The 19,599-nt window shown below is 39.4% G+C and overlaps 1 protein-coding gene across 5 annotated transcripts in view; it reads right to left on the bottom strand.

Annotated features, from left to right (window-relative positions):
• The window catches only part of LOC140496409 (Fanconi anemia group A protein-like), a 111,609-nt gene extending 94,734 nt beyond the window's left edge, over positions 1 to 16,875 (bottom strand). For 4 of the 5 annotated variants that reach the window (XM_072596095.1, XM_072596093.1, XM_072596094.1 and 1 more), the window contains exons 1-8: positions 16,764 to 16,875; positions 16,403 to 16,479; positions 13,738 to 13,847; positions 13,537 to 13,630; positions 12,257 to 12,399; positions 8,530 to 8,625; positions 4,131 to 4,204; positions 2,780 to 2,886 (exon numbers count right to left, since the gene is read on the bottom strand). In XM_072596095.1, coding sequence (XP_072452196.1) covers positions 2,780 to 2,886; positions 4,131 to 4,204; positions 8,530 to 8,625; positions 12,257 to 12,399; positions 13,537 to 13,630; positions 13,738 to 13,847; positions 16,403 to 16,478 — 700 coding nt within the window. In that variant the 5' untranslated portion in view covers position 16,479; positions 16,764 to 16,875. Of the gene's footprint in view, positions 1 to 2,779; positions 2,887 to 4,130; positions 4,205 to 8,529; positions 8,626 to 12,252; positions 12,400 to 13,536; positions 13,631 to 13,737; positions 13,848 to 16,402; positions 16,480 to 16,763 lie in introns of those variants that run through there. The other variant, XM_072596096.1, reaches the window with a different exon arrangement.
• Between the last annotated feature and the right edge of the window lie 2,724 nt (positions 16,876 to 19,599).

Genomic DNA, 19,599 nt, shown 5'->3' on the forward strand with positions numbered 1-19,599 from the left:
GCATAGGGCTTGTCCGTAAGGGATGGCTGGTTTAATATGTCTAGAGTGGAAGCTTGAGAAGTGCAGCATTGTGAGGTTTTCCGCAGGTTTGCGGTTGAGTGAGGTGCTGAGTGGTCCATGCTCGATGGAGATGTGTGTGTCCAAGAATGAGTCACATATTAGAGAGTAGTCAGTTCTTCTGATGGTGGGATCAAACTTGTTGATATCACAGCGTAGCTGTTTCAGTGATCCCTCGCCATGGGTTCAGAGGAATAAAATGTCTTCAATATTGTGCAGGTGGAGGTCCCGTGCAGCAAAGAAATCTTGTTCAAACTTGTGCATTAAAATGTTGGCACATTGGGGTGCAAATTTGTTTTCCATGGCTGTTCAGTGTCTGAGTGAAGAACTGGTTGTCAAAGGTGAAGATGTTGTGGTCGAGGATGAAGTGGATGAGTTGTAGGATGGTGTCTGCAGATTGGCCGTTGTTGATATTGAGTACTGAGGCTGTTGCCATGATGCCGTCATATGGAGGATGCTGGTGAAGAGTGCAGAGATGCCCATTGTGATGGAGGAATATTCCCGGTTTGACTGGTCTGTGGGTGCTGAGTTTCTGTAACAAAATCAGAAGTGTCATGACAGAAGCTGGAGGTGCCCTGTACAATGGGTTTCAAGATGCCCTCAACATAGCCAGAGATGTTCTCACACAGGGTCCCATTGCCTGATATGAGGGGACGACCAGGTGTGTTGTCTTTGTGTGTCATGGTTAGGCCGGAGAAGTCCCCTATGCGAGAAGTACATGGGACGAGAATGCATAGGGAACTCTGAAGGACTGGATCAAATGTCTTATTCAATCTGTTCGGTGCTCAGGTGTGTTGTTTGGATGGATTGGCTGGTAGTTTTCCTGTAGTGTTCCTGGTTGTAAGGTTGTCGTACACTTGCTTGTAGTCGTCCGTTCTATTCTAAATGACGATGGCTCCTCCTTTAGCTGCTGGTTTGATGACAATGTTGTGATTGGTTTTGAGAGCATGGATGGCGTTGCATTGTGATCAGGTGATGTTTTGCTCCACCTTGAGGGTGCAGCTGATAAATCTGGCATTTACACATTTCCTGAGCATATATGTCAAGCCCAGGGCAGCGGTCCTCTGGAGGGGTCTCACTTTGGTCACTCCACTACAGATCTCTGTGACAACTGTTCTGGGTTTGTTGGTTGTCTCACTGGGAACACTGCTGATATTTTGGAAGAATTCAGAGTCTCATTCTTCTGATGAATTCTTGAAGGACGTCCTCATGAGAACAGGATACGACGCTCAACCAATTGATTGCCAGTTCCGATGTGCCACAGTGAGAAACCAGAATGACATGGGATATGACTGATAGGGTACCCTTCATTGTCCAGTACTTCCCCAGAGTAGAGAAACTACGCCATGTTCTTCATAGCCTGCAACACATTATTGATGAGGATGAGCACCTTGCCAAGACCTTCCCTACGCCTCTACTTCTCGCCTTTAAACAACTGCCAAACCTTAAATATACCATTGTTTGCAGCAAACTGTCCAGCCTTCAGGATAACATTGATCACAACACCTTACAACCCTGTCATGGCAACCACAGCAAGACATATTAATGTGTTGACATGGATAGTACCATTACACGTGGGTCAAAACTCACCATGTAGGTGGCAGGTACTCATGTGACTTGGCCAACATTGTCTATCTCATACATTGCTGGCAAGGATGGCCCGAGACATGGTACATAGGCAAGACAAAGCAGACACTATGACAATGGGTAAATGGACACTGCACAACAATTGCCAGACAAGGGATGTTCCCTCCCAGTCGGGGAATACTTCAGCAGTCAGGGACATTCAGCTGCAGATCTTCAGGAGACCGTCCTTCAAGACGGACTTCGAGATACATAACAACAGAGTGGCTGAGCAGAGGTTGATAGCCAAGTTCGGTACTCAGGAGGATAGTCTAACCTGCCTTGGGTTCATGTCAGACTACAAGTGACTCCAATACATACTCTCACACAATTTCTTACATATTCACACACTCACGCAGACCCCCTTTCATATACCTACACACACACACACACACATACACACACACACACACACGTCTATGGGGTCAATTTGCACTGCGGAATTGTATTTGTAGATGCATTTATTTTATTCAAAAAGCACACACAATCTGCAGGCAGTCAATCCATGTGACAATTTATAAACTCCTACTTTGCAAATTTAAAAAAAAAATCAATCTGGCTCAAGACTAGAATATATACAGACTTTAACTTCACACCTTTAATGCATTGTCTGAGCTGAGATGCCACTTTTTAAAAATAAAACCTTAAGTTATTTCGGGAATGTGACTTGAAAAAAGTTCTGGTATTTATATATTAATGAATGAAAACTTGCAACCATTCTAAAAGATGAAAGACTTAACAGCAATCTAAGTTCATTCAATATATCACATCAGTTGTACGACACTATGACAGAATGAACTTTTGCTATAACTTCTGTGTCCTATGATCCTGCCCCACTAGCTACCTGATCAAACAGCAGCACTCCGAAAGCTTGTACTTCCAAATAAACCTGTTGGATATTACCTGGTGTTGTGCAATTTTTAATGATGTAATTGTTTGGATAACCCAGTTGCCTTTCTTAAACAAAGGAACACCTTTGGCTATTGCCAGTCCTCTGGGACCTCTCTTATGACTAAAAAGGATATGAAGATTTCATACAAGCACCCAAAGATTTTGCATTATACTGTATATTCTAATATGTCAAAATCATTCTTCTTACCTAATAGTATCTGCCTCTGTATATCTTCATGTTGGTCAGCGTCTTCCGTTCCCAAACAAAGGAGATCATTGAAGAGCCAGCAAACCACCGCAGAAACATCTGGGTTACTGTTCACAGAGCAGAAAATCAAGGCTTCTTTTCCTATTTTAAGCTTACAAGTGTGGTCTTAATATTTGCTAGCAACCTTCAAGGCAGTGCCTTGTTCTCCAAATCTCTGCTTGACAAATTTCAGGTATCGGTGCTTTTGTTTTTCATTGCTCCAGCCCTGTCGGCTGCAACTTCTCAATCATATTCCTGTCATTGTATAACTTGATAAAACTGCTGCCAAGGGTCAGGGACATTCAGGGTCACTTCAGAGTGAATTCCTAATATTAGCTTCAGACAAAACAACAGCAGTAACACAAAATAAAACTAGGATACTTAGACTGGTTAAAAAAGAAGTGGGAGTTGGGAAACGAGAAAATTAGACAATTCAAAACAAAATTGGAGAGATTTATCATCAAAAGGAGGAACCGTGAATTTTAAATTTAAATGATTAAAGTTGTATTTGAACTTTAATGTATCAGGAGAAAAAAAAACTGAAGACCATCGATGTAAATAAAGGCAAAAGGTCTTTCCAACCATTCCTATTTCCACCAAACGCCTAAGTGTTTCCTGTACAGATTTTAAAACTTGGTGCAATCTGAAATTTGAAACATGTGACATCTCAGAATAGTGATGTATTTGCACTATATAGGAAACAAATGATGGGTTTGGGATGTACAATGTTAGCATCAACCTATAGTAAGGTTGATTTAACACAACCTACCCAGAAGAGATTTGTCCTTCCCAGCACTTTTATTCAAGCCATGTCATATTTGAAGAAGTCATAACGTTTTAAAAAAGAAATGATAAATCTTCTCTCATGTGTCAAGGTTATATATTTGATAACCAATACATAGGCAAAAATATTACCAACTGTGTTATTGTAAAACTTAATTTTATGAAGCTGAAAGCATCAACTGCCATACTGATATAATAAAGTATTAGGACCATAGAATAGAACATCTACCAACAAAGTTAGATCAGCAACCTGCAAAAAATAAATATTGTTGCTTTGAGTACTTTGAACTTAGATCAGTAAGGAGGAAAAATCATATACAAAAGGAAGATATTCAGAGTAGCACAGTCACCTATTACATATGGGTTCTGTGCTCCACTCTGTTTTGCAGCTCAAGGTATTTCTACAGCCCCACCTGAAAACTATCTGCATGACTTCACAAGGCAACCAGCCACTTAGCAATGTTGTCACCACACTATCGATCACTGACAATAGAACACAGAATGCTGCTTATTTCTGTAATGGACATACCTTGACACCAGCTCTTCAAGGCTCACAATGCTCTCTTTGTGCAAACGCCAAACAATCTCCAGAGTGGGTAATTCCTTTGCAAAAGAAAAATGATAATAACTATCAGAAAGAGCCAAGAGAACACAGGCCCTATGAGAATATTGCATGTATACAGTATTAGGTAAACCATCAACTACAACACAAGTATCCATGAATAAGTAATAAGTTCAAGAAAAGGACTGCTCTATATGGAAGATAATTATATCCGCCGATAAAATAGTAGAAAAAAAATAAGGTTTTCAACATTTCACTCCGTAACAAAGTAACATGGAATGGATAACTAGCATGAAGCTCATAATTGGAATGTACCATTACAGTAGGGAGCATACTATAATTAGTAGAATATGTTCAGCTTTAGTACATTTCTAAAATTAATCTCACATTACAACATAAAGAAAGAGAAGCTCCACTGATGGAGTCCAAACCTCTCAGCCAGGAGACCTGGATTCAAGTACCTCGTGCTCCAGAGATCTGTCCTAACAGGTTATTTAAAATTATCAATATGCATATAATGAGGCATATACACAAAACTGCCAAAAAAAAAATCATGTGGCGGATCAGCTTAACAGGACTTCACTTCATGCTGGGCAAACATTTGGTCACAAAAATATTGCATTATTCTACTGTATTTAGATCAGGTATTTACTCCAGCTGCTCATTGCTCTTATAATTGTTTTGCAGCTTGTGCTGTCACCAGCTATCTATCATTGGAATATATATTCAGAACTATGGTTCTTATTATTGCATAAATATTGCTGGCCTGCAGATTTTACTCCCAGGGAAGCCTTTTGAAAAGTCTGAACTTAAAATGAATTCAGCAGGCATGGAAAATGCCATAAAGATCTTTCATCCTAAAAATTGTAATGTTTTAGGTGTACCACAAATTCTCTTGTCTTTTAAAGCATATTTTAGAAGTGCGGCAAGCCTACATTATATAAACTTCCTTGAAATAGATGTAAATCACACAAAAGCAACATTTTTAAATATATACATATGCACTCTTGTTGCATGGGCCTTGCTGGCTGGCCAGGATTTTCCTGTCCCATGTTGACCTCGAGAAGATGGTAGTGAGCTGTCTTCTTGAAACTCTGTACTCCACGTGCTGCACATTGACCCACAATGCACATAGGGAGGGAATTCCAAGAATTTGACCCAGTGACACTGAAGGAAGAGTGATATATTTCCATGTCAGCTTGGTGAGTGGCTTAGAAGAGAACCTACAGGTGGTGGTGATCCCATATATCTGCCGTCCCTGTCCTTCTAGAATTAACTACTCATAGGTTTGGAAACTGCTATCTGAGGATTTTTGATGAAGTTCTGTAGTGAATCCTGTAGATAGTACACACTGCTGCTACTGAGCATTGGTGGTGGAGGGACTGGATGCATGCTCAGTGTAGTGCCAATCAAGTGGGCTGCTTAATTTGATGGTGCCATGCTTCTTGAGTATTGTTGGAGGTGCACCCATCCAGGTCAGTAGGGAGTTCCATCACTCCTGAGTTGTGGGATGTCGACGGTGGACAGTTTATAGTGAGACGGGAAGTATATTACAGGTCACAGTATTCCCAGCCTCTGACCTACTCTTCTGGCAACTGTACTTATTGATAGTCAATGGTAACCCCCCCAAGATGTTGACTGTGGGAGATTCAATAATAGTAAAGCCATGGAATGTCAAGGGGCAGTGGTTAGATTGTCTCTCATTGGAGATGGCCATTGCCTGGCATTTGTGTGGTGCGATATTACTTGCCACTTGTCCAGATCTTGTTGCATTTGAACATGGATTGCTTCACTATCTGAGGTAACCCAAACAGTAGTGAACATTGTGCAGTCATCAACGTATATCCCCATTTCTGACCTTACAACAGAGGAAGGATCATTGATGAAGCAGCTGAAGATGTTTAGGCCTAGGACACTTCCCTGAGGAACTCCTGCAAAGATGTCCTGGAGCTGAGATGACTGATACCAATAACCACAAACATCTTCTTAGGTGCCAGGTATGATTCCAACCAGAGAGTTGGCGCCAGATTCTCATTTATTCCGGTTTTGCTAGGGCTCCTTCATGCCGCGCTTGATAAATGCGGCCTTAATGTCAAGCACTGTCACTCACCTCATCTGGGAATACTAGAACAGAAGCATAGGAGTAGTCCATTCAGCCCCTCAAGTCTGCTTCACCAATCAATAATGGCTAATGCGTAACCTAACTCCATATACCTGCCTTGGGCCCATATCCCTTGATGCCTTGTTCAATGAAAAACTGTCTCTCTCAAATTTAAATTTGACAATTGAATTAGCATCGACCACCATTTAAGGAAAAAAATTCCAAATGCCCTACTCTGTGTGTTGAAATGCTTTCCAACACCTCTCCCGCATGGCCCGATTCTTCTTATTAGACTATAACTCCTGGTTCTAGAATCTTCAACCAGTGGAAATAGTTTATCTTTGTCTACTCTGACTTCCCCTGTTAATATCCTGAAGATGTCAATCACCCCTTATTGTTCCAATTCGAGAGAATAATGGCCTAATTTGTCCAATCTCTCTTCATAAATTAATACCTGAAATCCAGGTATCTTCCTTGGAAATCTGTGTTGAACTCCCACCAGGGCCAAAACATTCTTCCCAACATGTATGCCCAGATCTACTCTCAGTACTCTACGTAGGATCTAACTAGGGTTTTTTATAACTGCAGCATAACTTCTGCATCCTTGTACTCCAGTCCCTTAGATATGAGGGCCAGCATCCTATACGACTTTCTGACTATTTTCTGCACGTGTTCATGGCATTTTAAAGAGCTATTCACCTGAATCCCCAATATATCATTAGACACTTACTGTTTTGAACCCACCACAAATGTCAGTGTAACTTGTCTATAATTCCTTGGTTTCCCACTTCCTTCTTCAACAGTGGAGTGACATTAACAACTTTCCAAACCAGACGCACAAGTCCTGAATCTGGGAAACTTTAAATATTTGGAATTCAGGTCTTTTGTCCACGTTTGAATCAAGGATGTAATGGATTCAAGAGTTCAGCGATCCTGGTGCAACCCAGACTGGGTGTCACTGAACAGGTGCTGTCTGATAGCACGTTTAATGACACTTTCATTCACATTCCTGATAATCAAGAATAGACTGAGAATGGTAATTGGCCAGGTTGGATTTGTTCTGCTTTTTGTGTATAGGGCATATCTGGGCATTTTTCCACATTGTCTGATAGATGCCAGTGTTGCAACTGTAATGGAACAACTTGGCTGGGGAGCAGCAAGTTCTGGAGCTCAAGTCTTCAGTAATATTGCTGGAATGTTGTCAGGGCCCATAGCCTTTGCAGAATCCAGCCTTACCAACCTTCACATGGAGTGAATCCAATTGGTTGAAGAGTGGTAGCTGTAATGCCATAGACCTCTGGAGGAGGCTGAGATTGGTTATCCACTTGGCACTTCTGGCTGACAACTGTTAGAAATGCTTCAGTTTTATCTTTGGCACGGATATGATTCTCATCTTTTCCAAGACCCTAACACTACTGTGTGAATATTATACAAAACAGAAATATAAAGTGCTAGAGTCATAGAGTCAGGTGTACAGCACAGAAACAGACCCTTTGATCCAACTAGTCCATACCGGCCAGATACCCAAACCCAATCTAGTCCCACCTGCCAGCACCTGGCCCATATCCCTCCAAACCCTTCCTATTCATATACCCATCCAGATGCCTTTTAAATGTTGCAATTGTACTAGTCTCCATCACTTCCTCTGGCAGCTCATTCCATACACTTACCACCCTCTGCATGGAAAAAGTTGCCTCTTAGATCTCTTTTATATCTTTCCCCTCTCACCCTAAACCTATGCCCTCTAGATCTGGACTCCTCCACCCCAGGGAAAAGTCTTTGTCTATTTATCCTATCCATGCCCCTCATGAATTTATAAACCTCTATAAGCTCACCCTTCAGTTCCCCAAGCTCCAATGAAAAGAGCCCTAGCCTATTCAACTTCTCCCTATAGCTCAAATCCTCCAACCCTGGCAATATCCTTGTCAATCTTGTCTGAACCCTTTCAAGTTTCACAACATCTTTCTGACTATTTTCTGCATGTGTTCATGACATTTTAAAGAGCTATACACCTGAACTCCCAATATCTCATTAGATACCTACAGTTTTGAACCCACCACAAAGCTGTCATTGTCAGGAATACAACAGTGGAATGTTGCCTGGATTAAATTCAATTTGACAAATTTGAAATTTAAATTTTCTAAAGGATTGAGATTGTTTCTAGTTCAGTCTCATGAATTTATTTCAAGTTCACCACTGACATGTGCTTCCATCAGAGACACAGCTTTAATTGTAATCATACTCAACTGAATATTTTTTTCTCACCTTTGCCTTCCAAATCTCTTCAATAAATTGCAGCCGGCTAAGCATGTTGGAGGACAATAGTTCTTGCATTCTCTGAAGTAAACAGGCAAACATTCTCTGCAATATGAATGAAGTCAGAGTTTGGTGAACAATAACATATAAACCAATAATATGTAGAGTAATATATAGAATAATATGAGGAGAAATGGCAAATGGAGTGAGGTCTTGCATTTTGGAAAGTCAAATCAAAGTAAGAGCTTTGTGGTGAATGGTAGGGCCTAAAGGAGTGTAGTGGAACAGAGTGGAGTTCAGGTGCATGGTTTTCTGAAAGTGGAGTCACAGGTAGACAGGACATTGAAGGCGGCTTTTGGCACACTGGCCTTCATCAGTCAGGGCATTGAGTATTGAAGTTGGGAAGTAATGATGCAGTTATATAGGATGTTGATGAGGCCTCACTTGGAGCATAGTGTTCAGTTTTGGTCACCTTCCTATAGGAAGGATGTTATTAAACTGGAAAGAGTGCAGAAGAAATCTCCAAGGATGTTGGACAAGCTAGGAGTTTTTTCTTTAGAGTGTTGGAAACTGTGTGGGGATTTGATGGGCTTGGATACGGTGAATGCACTCAGTCTTTTTCCCAGGGGTGGGGAAGTTGAGGACTAGAAGGCAGCGATTTAAGGTTAGAGGGGAAAGAATAAAAAGGAACCTGAGGGGTAACATTTTTTTAAACAGAGGGGTTGTACGCATACGGAATGAGCTGCCAGCTGAAGTGGTTGAGGCGAGTACATTAACAACATTTAAAAGGCATTTGGACAAATACATGAATAGGAAAGGATCAGAAGGATATGGGCCAGGTACAGGGAAATGGGGTTAGCGTAGATGGACATTTTGGTCAGTATGGGCCAGCTTGGACCAAAGGGCCTGTCTTTGTGCTATAGGAGCAACAGGATAGCTAGGGACAGGGTAGTTCCATTCAAGAACAAAGGAAGGAATTTGTGTGGAGTGAGAGGAAGTGGGTAAGTATCACCAAGGGCAAGGACATGGATGATGGTAAGATTAGGGAGGGATATATTAATATTCAAGGGCATGTCAATATTAAGGTGGGGTGTTGGGTGTCTTGAAAAACATTAAGGTAGTTAAGTCCCCAGAGCTTGATGGGATTTATCCCAGGATACTGAGAGAGGCAAGGGAGCAGATTGCTGAGGTCTTGACAGAGATCTTTGTGTCCTCTTAGCCACAGATGAGGTCCCAGAAGACTGGAGAATAGACAATGTAATTTCTTCATTTAAGAAGGGTTAATCCAGGAAATTATGGCCAGTGAGCTTTACATCAATAAGAGGAAAATTATTGGAGAAGATTCTCAAGGACAGGATTTACTCACATTTTGAAAAGAATGGATGCATTAGGGATAGTCAGTGTGGTTTTGTGAAGGGGAGTTTTGTCTCACAAATTCATATATGTTTTTGAGTGACAAAGATGATTGATGACAATAGGGTAGCAGATGCTGTCTACATGGAGTTCATTAAAGCATTTGACAAGGGTCGTCATGGTAGGCTGGTCCAGAAGATTAAGCCACATGATATCCTCAATGAATTGTTAAGTTGGATACAAAACTGGCTTGGTCATAGAAGACAAAGGACTTGTGGATGGGGTGGTTTTCTGACTGGAAATCTGTGAACAGTGGTGTTCTGCAAGGATCAGTGCTGGGACAGGTGTGGTTTCTAATTCGAACAAATGATCTGGATAAAAATGTAGGTGGTCTGACGACATAATAAATCACAAAAAGTTGGTTTGCAGGTGCAGCAAGTAATTAAGGTGACAGATGGCATATTGTCCTTCATTGCTAAAGGGATGGAGTTTAAAAATAGGGAGGCTATATTGCAGCTGTATAGGGTGTTGGTGAGGCAACACTAAGAGTACGGTGTACAGTTTTGGTCTCTTTCCTTGGGAAAGGATGTACTGGCACTGAAGGGGGTGCAGTGGACATTCACTAGGTTGATTCCAGAATTGAGAGGGTGGGTTTATAAAGAGAGATTGAGTAGACTGGGATTATACTCATCGGAATTTAAAAGAACAAGGGCAGATCTTATAGAATCAAATAAAATTATGAAGGGAATAGATAACATAGAAGCAGTGAGGTTGTTTCCCTTGGCGGGTGAAACTAGAACTAGGGGTCATAACCTCAAAATGAGGGGGAACAGCTTTAGGATTGAGTTGAGGAGGAACTTCTTCACCCAAAGGATTATGAATCGGTGGAATTCCCCGCCAAGTGAAGCGGCTGTGGCTACCTCATTAGATGATTTAAGGCAAATATAGATAGATTTTTGATCAATAAAGGAATTAAGGGCTTCAGTAATGGGGGCATAAGTGGAGCTAAGTCCATGAAAAGATCAGCCATGATCTCATTGAATGATAGAGCAGGCTTGATGGGCCAGATAGCCTACTCCAGCTCCAATTTCTTATGTTCTCATGACATGAAAATTGGTGGAGATGTGGATCTGGAGGAAGGTTGTCAAAGGATATAGGTCAGTTGGAAAGTTGATCAGTGAAATGGCAGAGAGTTTAATCCAGACAACTATGAGATGATGCATTTTGGGAGGTCAACTGCAAGAAGAAAGGGGGAAAACTTAAAGGAGATGTGAAGCTTTTCTTTAAAAAACAAAGAGAGAGTTGTAGGTGCCTGGAACATGTGCCCAATAAGGTGGTAGAAACAAGTTCCTTAGGTGCATTGTTATACAGAGAGATCTTGGGCTACAAGTCCATAGCTCTCTGAAAGTGACAACACAGTTGCATAAGGTGGTAAAGAAGCTGTACTGCGTGTTGCCTTTATTCGTTAGAGAATTGAGTATAAATGTTGGCAAGTCATGTTGTAGCTACAGTCGGTTCTGTAACATGATAGTTCTGTTCTCAAGCGATCTTGAGTTTTAAGAAAATTGTGCAATAGCTGTGCCATTTAAACTAATGGGAGCAGAATCACGTTAGAGCCAATATAGGTCAGGAAAATTCACATTCTGCAAATAACAGTCTAAATTCTTCAATAGTGTTATAGCGAATTTGCATTGAAGAAACACACGTTATTGTACAACTGACTGAACAGAAAACTTTAGTTGGATCATATTTGAAGTAGTGCGCACAGCTCTGATTGACACACTATAGGAAAGATGTGGAGGGTGCAAAAAAGATATACAAGAATGTTGCCTGGACTGGAGTGTATTAGCTATAAAGAGATGATGCACAAGCTTGGGACTATTTTCACTAAAGTAACGGAGGCTGAGGGACGGGTTGATAGAGGTATATAAAATTATGAGAAGCCTGGATAGGGTGGAGCTTCAGAGGATGGAAACGTGGCATAGGTTTAAGGTGGGTGGGGTGGGGTGGGGGAGGGGACTTAAAGGAGATGTGAATATTTTTGTTTTTTTTTCGACAGAGAGTTGTAGGTGCCTGAAACATGTAGCTAATGGAGGTGGTAGAAGCAATAACATTTAAGAGGCATTTGGATAGGCACATGAACTTGCAGACAACAGAGGGATATGGACCACGTACAGGCAGATGGGATTAGTTTAGAATGGCAACACATTCAGCACAGACGTGGTGGGCCATTCCAATGCTGTAATGTTTTATATAATGGCAAATACTTGCCACCATTCAGCAATTACCAATAACAAGTTCAGAATATTTTTCCACTTCTGCTATAAATGCCTTCCCACAATTTGCATACTTCTGTAGGTCTGATCAAAAGAAATTCACCTACACGTTGACCAGAATCCAATATAACAGCACGTTTAGGAATAGTCCCCTGTTGCATAATCTGTTGAATTTTCTCCATGGATGCCCTGGCAGCCAAAAATCCAACAGGCAGATCCATCTGCAAAGCTTGCTCTTGTAGAACAGAGGCTGAGAAAGACACGTTCTGGTTAGCTAATTGCATTGGAAAAAATTGCTGCAAAATTTAAAAAGTATTAATAAAAGAACTGTCTATCACTGGTAACACAGCACTTGTTGTCCATCCCAAATTATCTTTGAAACAATGATGATGAGCCACCCTCTTGATGACAATGGAGTGACCTGCTTGGCCACAAATCAAGACTCACATTTAAGCTGGACCAAAGATATTATCAATGGGAACTAACAACAAATGCTCAGTGACAAGGTGCACCAATGAATATATTTAATTTCTATTTTATTCAGTATCTGACATTAATTACAACTAGCTGACTGAAGTCAAGTCACCCCTTTTCACTGAAATGTCATTTGTATCAAATAACACTATAACACATTAAACAGAATCCATTATTTTGACACTAGAATATAAACAGGCTAAAGTTTTAATTATAATTTTCCCAATTTTACTTCGGCAATTTATTTATCCTCGCTACAGTGTTGTTTTCTAACTGTGACTATTTTTTGTATTGGATACACACTACATTTGAAGTATGGCTAAATTAACATGTGCTGCAAACAAATGGAACAACTCATTAATTCACAAGATGCTGGGCTGGGAGGCCTTCTTTTAAATCCTAGCTGTAGATGATATTTTCAGTTAGGTTTTTCCCTAGTTTATTGTTAATCTAAGATGGGCTATCAATACAGTATTATACAGTGACAGCTCAGCACTCCCTGCTGCAGGATTCAGTTTAATTGTAATGGGAGGCATTTGAGTAACAGTCATATTAGGTTTTAGAATTTTTATGACATGATTTAGTGTCCTGAAATTCCTAGTAACTTCTTCTTCCTTGTGTATTAATTTGCAAAGTGAATTCTGACAATCTGAGCAGTATTTTTCTGTACTGCATGAATTTATAATTCAGTAAACTGCATGAAAAACTTCAAAACAGCATAACTCGAACGGACATCAGGCAGTATTTTCAGTAAAAAGTTTTGAGCATTTGGTCAGTATTTGCCAACCAACTGCTGTCTGTACAACCAATTGACTTGTTTCATGACACCACTCAATGGAAAACTGTTGACTGAACTTACAAATACAGACTTAAAATGGCAAACATTCCAACTGCAACTGCGTAATAAACGTACCTATAAAAGTGCCTTTACCAGGAGAATTGGCAATTTGATGCTCAGGGTTAACTTTACCACAATGAGATAAACATTTGCTCATTGATCCATTTACCTAGGAGAAAAAAAAATTGTTATTCGTAACTGAAATTTCTGTTCTTGGGGCAGAACTAGCTCTGCTCACATTCCTAAGGTTACGACCAGATTTGCCAAATCTATTACCTCCAGGAGTAGGTCACCAAGGTTCTGATGGTGCCTCATAAACTGAACCACGGTCTCTTTCAGTTGAGGTTCTGAAGGACATCTCTGTCTCTGCCTTTGGAGTCTTGTACCTGAAGAAATTAAAGATACTGTGAATTTGCTTAAATTCATCAACAAATGAAGAATGAAAAAAAAGCAAAAGAAAATTTACCATAATTAATTTTCCCCTGTTCTCTTCATTGTCCAACAATCAAAGGGTAATGGCCATATTTGGGTCCATCCCTTCATTATTCAGATAACTATTCCACAAATCAATCCAATTCAGATACCTCTTCTAACAACTATATATAATCATGAAAAAAAGCTTGTCGACATTTTGTTAACGTTAGAAAATAATCACACGCAGCTACCAATTTCTGATTGGAAGTTCAGTACTGATTATATAAACAAACTTCATGCAATTTATTTGAACAACTGTTTCAGGTAAAATTGTTTGTCATTCCTGATGAAGGGCCTTTGCCCAAAACATCGATTTTCCTGCTCCTCGGATGCTGCCGGACCTGCTGTGCTTTTCCAGCACCACACTCTCAACTCTGATCTCTAGCATCTGCAGTACCCACTTGTGCCTAAAATTATTTGTACATTGGTGTGGCAGTTCAGGTTATGGTTTTAAGGAGTGTGATGTAAATTTCATCTAGATTGAAATCAAAAATTGTCAAAATTCTTTTAAATGACTCATCATATTTCACCATTATAAGTGAAGAATTTTTATTAAGTTGTGTATATTTCTGCAGCAAAAATATTTTGCATCACCCAGCATGTAATTTCAGGGCAGGCATTTCCAGGTTCTGAATTCGCCTAATAAAGTAACAGCACCACTTTAAATTTAGCTATGAATTAAATTTAAACAGTATAAATTTCACAAGTGTGAAAGTTTGGTTAGGAATGATCTATGTCCATTAACAGAGTAGTCGCTATCAAATATAGATTTAAAACCAGTGACAGAAGAATTACAGCAGAGTGTAACAGAGTTTATTTTTCAGTCAGAACTAGTGGAGGCCTGGAACTCTATGTTTGGAAGGGGTGTTGAAAACAGAAATCCTCATCACATGTAAAAAAATACTTGGATGTGAATACAAAGCACTACAGACTATAGTGGGGTTAGGCCAGATAAATTTTCTTTGGTGGGAATAACAATAACAGGCAAAGTAGATACTTCTCTGCTTTAATTTTTATGATTTGCCAAGCTTGATTCTGCTTCTGACCAATTGAACAGTGAAAGACAAATCATAAGGCAAACAGAAATTAAGGGTTCCTAACCAACTTGGCTCATCCAACCTCGAAGATGTGAAAGAGTCTGCAGTTCCTGCCACTACTATTCCATCAGGAAAACCATTCCAAGTGTTACTCTTCATTCTGTTAAAATGTTGTTCCTGATATCTGTCTAAAATTTCCTTTCACATCTGCATTATAGCATACCTTGAACAAATATTTTAGATTTAGCTCGTTTGTACCTTCCAATATCTACTGTATGGGGCAGGGGCTCGATGTATGAGGTCTAACTTATGAATGCCATCCCCCACAGGGGTGTAATTTTAAAGACCCAACATACAAACATTTCCTATATTTACAAATAGCTCCTTTATATTGTCCTGTGTCATGCTGCGATTTGCAAACTTGTTCAACTAAGGGACTGTCTGTCCAATCTAATTGGACAGTTAGATTATAATACTATTAAAAAGTATAGGAGCAAAAGTAGGCCATTTCACCCATTGAGCCTGTTCTGCCATTGAATTAGGTCATGGTTGAAATGATAATCCTTAACTCCACTTTCCTGTATTTTCTCCAAAAACACTTGATCCCTTCAGTGATTAAAAAATTTTCTCAGCCTTGATTAAATTAGTGAACTAACCTCTATAGCACTCTGCTGAAGAGATATCCATAATTTCATTCCTTTCCAAGAGAAAAAAAGTCCTTTTCATCTCAGTCTTAAACAGGCAACTCCTTAAATTGTTTCTTTTTGATGGAGGAGTCCCAGTTTATCCACTTTGCACAGAGATCTTTCTCTATATTGTTTATTTAGTTTAAAAGTTTCCATTTCTTCTTAGTAGCCAAAACTAAACACTGGCTTAAAGTACATTCCAACCAAAGTACTGTACAGCTTTCACAAAAAATCTTCAGACTTGAAGATGGCAGATCCAAAAATGCAATTAGGCTATGTGCTTAGTTTATCACTACCTCAAAGACAGAAGACATTTTAAACCATCAAATCGCACATCTCACCCATATCCCTCTCTGCTTAATTTTACTTATTCCAAAAGCATCTGGTTTTCTCCTCCTTGTTTTGTGATGCCTTACACTTAAACTATAAGACATACAATCAGTAATTTACTCAATTGCAGACATTTTCCTTTTTTCGTAGATTCTTAGTTTATTTTGTATATTCACAAACACAATGTTATACTGATTATCAGCTGATCAGTACATCAGACCCTAAACTGATTTTAACTAAAAGCTAGTGTACTTCCAATTAAACCTGTTGGACTATAACCTGGTGTTGTGTGATTTTTAACTAAAATGACGTAATCCACAAATAAGCATCACCTGACAATGTTTAATAAGAATAATGTCGATTTCATCCCCGAGAATTAAAATAAAAGAACCATATAAATCAATGTAAACTCACCCAACAATTGTGGGAGCGTCTTCTTCTGAGTGACATCAGTGGAACAGGATAGATACCTGGAGGCAACACTGGACATTCTGTACGTTACACAAACAACGTTGTCACATTCATGGGACAGCAAATAAGCAAACCCCAATCAGACACCCACCTTCTAATTGTATCACATCTACGTTAAATCATACGAACACTGACACAGGTACAACAACGAGAATAATGAGAATCAATTCACTCTACTGACTTACTGCTGTAGTATGAATTACTAATCCCAATAATTTCCTACAATTCTAATAAACGCATCCTATGGCAACTATATAACTCATTACTGTAACTGTACGAATATATAATCCATTAATGAACTTACATTTATATTTTGCAATTATGCTTTTACGAAAATATGCCGATTACTGTAATACATTAACAATTAACAGCCCCGCTACACCAACTTGCTTCTCATCTCCTGCTCTGCATCTTTCTTTTTCTGATCACTTCCGTCCTCCAGCCATCCCGCGCTGCAACGCCATTGGTGGATTGTTTCCCGGAAGTTGCTGTCCATTGGTGGGCGAACGTTGATTGACAGTTTTTCCAGGCCACGCTCACGTCCTCAACCTAAACACTAGACAGTACTGTAGATGTTCAGCTGGTTACCAATCCTGTAATTGATTTGGCAAGGTGATATGAGCTATAAATTTCTTAATTTTCTGCCAAATCATAGGCTTTAGAAAGCAACTTAGAATGAACAGAAAACATAGAGCAAGTGAGTTGAATTTTAGTTTATTTAAATATTATTGTAACCTCAGTTGTTCTTAACTCTAATTTTATCGAAAAACAGACAATACTCTTACATAAGAGTATTAATCATGGAAAATGTGTTATTTTTAGAGGGTGAGAAAGTGCTAAATAGCCATCCAGCAACAAAGTGTAGAACTCATAATTCATGTCTTGAATCAAGAGGAACACGTAAAAAAATACTTGCTGTATCTTTTCCTGCTATCATTGCTTAAAAGTTGACGGACCTTGAAATACTCTAACACGTTTCTAATGAAACAAATCATCTCTTAACAAGATTATTAAAACCAGTGAACAAGTAGGGGATAGATCTGTAAAGTCGAAGAGTCATGTTAATCTTGCAAAGTACAGAACCTTGGTCACTTCACACTGGGAGTGCTGTTGCAAAGCTGAAATCTCAAAATTACAAAAACAAGGTGGAGATATTGAAGAAAGTGTGAAAACTGATTTACAAGAATAAGAATGGAATAGAGCTTAACTATCCAAAATGATTGAACAGGGTCAAACTCTGCGATAGGAAATATACAAGCAAGTCATCTCTTTGAACACAACTTTAAAGATCTTGATCAGATAGAAACAAAACTAATGTTTCTGTTTGTGGTGGACAAACTACATGTAAAATAGTCAATAAGAAATTGAGGAGAATCATCCTTTCCTAGAAAGTAATAAGTGGTCCAAAGAGATTTAAAATATAGGAATAGGTTCGGCATTGGAGTCATCAAACTAGCAATAGCATTTAGAAGTTCAGCACCGACCATACTACACTAAATCTACATTCTTGCCCTATCCTTAAATCCTTAATGCCATAACAATCTATCTACCTTAGTTTTAATATACATATTTACTGAACATCACCTTCTGGTATAGAGAATTCCAATAGTTCATAAGCTATTGACAGACAATTTCTCCTCATCTAATTTCTAAATGGCTCTCCATCCAAAAGAAATCTTCCAAACATCCTTTCACCATATATGCTGTCATGATTTAAGAATTGTCGACCTTCTGATGAGATTATCTCCAATTCTTCTAAACCCTAGAGAACTTACACTCATTCTGCTCTATGTTCTCTCATATGTTAGCTTTTGCATCTTAAGAATCAATCTAGTGAAAATTTGTTAGACCTACTCCAACACAAAGATATCTTTCCTACAGTTAAAAGACCCAAACTTTACAGAGTACTCTAGAACTGTTTTCAGCAAAAGTCTATAATAATTACAGCAATCCTTCCTTTTTCTTGTTGTCCAACACCCTTTAATAATTGGTTCCTAATTGCTTGTTATAACAGCATATTAATTTTGTGATTTAAGAACAAGGACACCTAAATCCCTCTGTTCACCAACATTTAGTAATCTTTCAACAAGTATCCTGCCTTCCCATTCTTCTCTGCAAAGTGAATAATTCCACAGTTCTGCCATGTTCTTGCCCAATCATTTAACGAAGCTTTATTACCTTGCAACTTGTTTGTTTTGTCCAAATGTTTACTTTCACACATAGCTTTACATCAACAGTAAACATGGATATGTTACCCTCATTCCTGATGAAGGGCTTATGCCTGGAACGTCGATTCTCCTGCTCCTTGGATGCTGCCTGACCTGCTGTGCTTTTCTAATACCATACTCAGCTCCTTCTCTAAGCTATCTGTGAATAGCTGAGGCCCAACTACTGATTCTTGTCGTACTAATTACCTCCTTTATTAACAATGATAATTTATTCCTATTCACTCTGTCTTCTCTCTGTTAATCAATTCTCAGTCCATGCTAATATATTACTTCTAATCTCATGGCCCCTACCTGGAGGAATAGTTGAGGCAAATACCAATAATGCCTTTATAAGTGATCTTCATATGCAAATAAGAAGTGAAAATATAAATGGATGTTCAGATTAGATTACTTACAGTGTGGAAACAGGCTATTTGGCCCATCAAGTCCACACTGACCCTCCGAAGAGCAACCCACCCAGATCCATTCCCCTACATTTACCCCTTCACCTGACACTATGGGCAATTCATCTAACCTGCACATTTTTGGACTGTGGGAGGAAACCGGAGCACCCGGAGGAAACCCACACAGACATGTGGAGAATATGCAAACTCCACACAGACAGTTGCCTGAGGCGGGAATTGAACCCAGGTCTCTGGTGCTGTGAGGCAATAGTGCTAACCACTGTGCCACCGTGCCACCCACCAAGTAGGATTAGTTGGTGAAGAATAAATGGAAGTATGTTTGGAGCATAAATGGTGACATATTTCAGTTGAGCTGATTGTTTCCATGCTGCATGGTTAATGTGAAGTTCAGAATGCAACAAGGTAACATGCCTCTCTTATGTGGATTGGTACCACCTCAATTATTGTTCTTTGTGAAATATTTATAATGGAAGATTCAGCAGAGTTCAAATTCAGTTTTGGTTAAAGG

Source organism: Chiloscyllium punctatum, chromosome 26 (assembly GCF_047496795.1).
Source record: "Chiloscyllium punctatum isolate Juve2018m chromosome 26, sChiPun1.3, whole genome shotgun sequence".
In the NCBI taxonomy this organism is placed as follows: domain Eukaryota; kingdom Metazoa; phylum Chordata; class Chondrichthyes; order Orectolobiformes; family Hemiscylliidae; genus Chiloscyllium; species Chiloscyllium punctatum.